This window comes from Callospermophilus lateralis, chromosome 4 (assembly GCF_048772815.1).
Source record: "Callospermophilus lateralis isolate mCalLat2 chromosome 4, mCalLat2.hap1, whole genome shotgun sequence".
Lineage (NCBI taxonomy): Eukaryota > Metazoa > Chordata > Mammalia > Rodentia > Sciuridae > Callospermophilus > Callospermophilus lateralis.
In genome coordinates, this window is record NC_135308.1 from 166,601,189 (window position 1) to 166,603,533 (window position 2,345).

General features: G+C 59.5%; 1 protein-coding gene across 14 annotated transcripts in view; it reads left to right on the plus strand.

The window, feature by feature from the left end:
* Ppp6r2 (protein phosphatase 6 regulatory subunit 2) overlaps nucleotides 1–2,345 on the plus strand; it is a 94,442-nt gene that overhangs the window by 91,175 nt on the left and 922 nt on the right. For all 14 annotated transcript variants that reach the window (XM_077109355.1, XM_077109354.1, XM_077109359.1 and 11 more), the window contains 2 exons: nucleotides 16–190; nucleotides 2,009–2,260. In XM_077109355.1, the coding sequence (XP_076965470.1) occupies nucleotides 16–190; nucleotides 2,009–2,260 (427 nt within the window). The remainder of the gene's footprint in view (nucleotides 1–15; nucleotides 191–2,008; nucleotides 2,261–2,345) is intronic.

Genomic DNA, 2,345 nt, shown 5'->3' on the forward strand with positions numbered 1-2,345 from the left:
CTCCTTGCTTTGCAGCTGGTCCTGCCTCCCCTTGTGCCTGGAACGTGTGTGTCACCGGGAAGGCCCCCCTGGTGACCTCTGATGGTGAGGACAACGAGCAGAAGGTGGCCCGCACCATGGGAGCTGTGAGCACAGGCCCAGGCCGAGAGGGATTCCTGCCACCCAGGACAGAGGCAGCTGCTGTTGGCAGGTGTGCAGGGGACGGCAGGTCTGCCTGGGCCTTGGTGCTCACTGCATGGCTTCCAGGATGGTCACCAGGCTTCCCAGCTGTTGGCTCCCCTGGGAGCGAGTGGGGGGCAGGCCAAGGGGCCGGCTGTAGGGAAGCAGCACCCAGCATTGACATGGAGGCTGGACAGAGGGCAGGGGACCTCTTTCTCTCTCTTACATAGAGTCCATTTGCTGTGTGGTTAAGACAGGGCCTGGATGTCCCAGAAACCTCAGTTGCAGAGAATACTCCGGTTGTCTCAGATCAAGGGAGGCAGGAGGGAGACATGCAGTTTTTAACTTGCTGCAGGCAAATGTGTCTGCAATCAGACCTTGCCTGCTGCCCACTCCTGGGCCGTCCTGTGCGGACTCCTGGATGCATGCCCGCCTCACTGGGGGCATGGACGCTCAGTTCATGGGCCACCTCAGGACTGCACTTGGGGTGGTGCAGCCCTGACTGGGAGGTGCTGGCAGGTGGAGAGTCTGAGGCTCCCTCAAGGTGCCCCAGAGCAGCCCTCTCTGGAGGAAAGGGTTATGGATGTCCTCTTTGCAAAGAGGCCAGCAGCCCACTGGCCCCTCCAGCAAGCCCAGCCCCATGCATTTGCCCTCACAAGGTCATTGGAATCCACCAGCCAACAGCCCCTGCTGGCCTTTGGGGGTGTGTGAGCATAAGGAACTGTGGGAAGCTGGAAACGGGCCACCTCTGTGCAAAGGTCAAGGCAGGGCTCCTGGTAGGTCTAGGGTATAGTGGGGGATGACCCTGGGGTTAGATCCCACAGGAAGGAACAAGATGCAGACTCACGATGCTCTGCACCTGGGTGGAAAACTTGGCGTCGATGGCAGTGGCACCAGTGAGCTACTGGGTCTTCTTGTTGTGGCCTGACTGCCCAAGCACCTCACCAGCGTGCCTGGACACTAGGCCCTGATCCCAGCCTGCCCCCCTCCCCCTGCAGCTTCCTATGGCTGGGACTCCTGTGGTGGTGGGCTTGGGATGTTCCCCCCAGCCATCCCATCAGCCCTGCAGCTCTGTGCTTACAGCTCACTCCCTAGCTGAGTGTACAGCCAAGGCTCCCAGAACCCCTGGGCCCACACCCTGCCCTATGGGGCCTTGCAGCAAGGCACAGGAAAGCCTGACTTTAATTCCTTCTTAAAAGTTTAGAATCAATCACTGAAATTCTTAAAATTTTTATTCTTTTCCTAAATGCTTTCTTAAAAAGCACTTAAATCTGCTGTGGAATGCAGGTGTCCTGTGCAGTCGGCCACCTTTCCTGTGGCCATCCTCACAGAGCTCACCATCCAGCTGTACTACTGCAGTGAGGGGAGCTTCCCCCACCCCACCAGTGCCCCTCCCTGGGTCAGATGCCCCATGCCCTGAGCCTGCAGGAGGCCTGCCCAGACCCTGAGGGGCTGTTAGACCTACCCAGAGTAGGTTTCCTCGAAGCCCAGCAGGACCCTTTCTCCTCCTGCCCTGGGGTGGTTCCCTTGCCCCACCCCCAGCCCAGTGTAAGTTTGTAGTTAAAATCATGTAGCAGAGGCATCCAGGGCTCTGGGAAAACAAGACACTTAATAATGAGCAGGTCTGAGTGCTGCTTGAAGGAGGGGGGAGATCACTATTTGGAAACAGGGCATCAGAGCTGACTGGTTGGGCCACCCAACTGAGGACAGGAGTGGGAGGGGGCTGAGGGCCATGATCCCAGGCCACTTTCTAGAGAGGTCCACCCTGCTGATCCTTGGGTGCATGAAGCTGGGCAGCATGGGTAAGTGGAGGGGGCACCCATAACTGGAGCCCATCTGCCTGCCACAGAGCCAAGTGTGCCAACAGCACACCGTTGGGGCCTGCCTGCCTCGTGCCCTCAGAAGCAACCTCCACCCCAACTGTGGCCACACCTCCCAAGGCCACTGTGGCGGCCACGGTACTCGACAAAGCAAGTCCTCCCATGGCTGTCCCAGTGGTCTCTCCTGCAGTGGCTGTGTCAGTGCCCCCAGGGCCCATCATGGTGGTCCCCACAGCAGCCCCAGCCACAGTGGCCACCATGGGGACAGCCACAAAAGACAGGTGAGAAGGTGGGGCATGGCACAGGGTGGGGAAGGACAGGCTCTGCAGGCCCCAAGTACCTCCAGCCCTGCCCCCATCTCTGCAG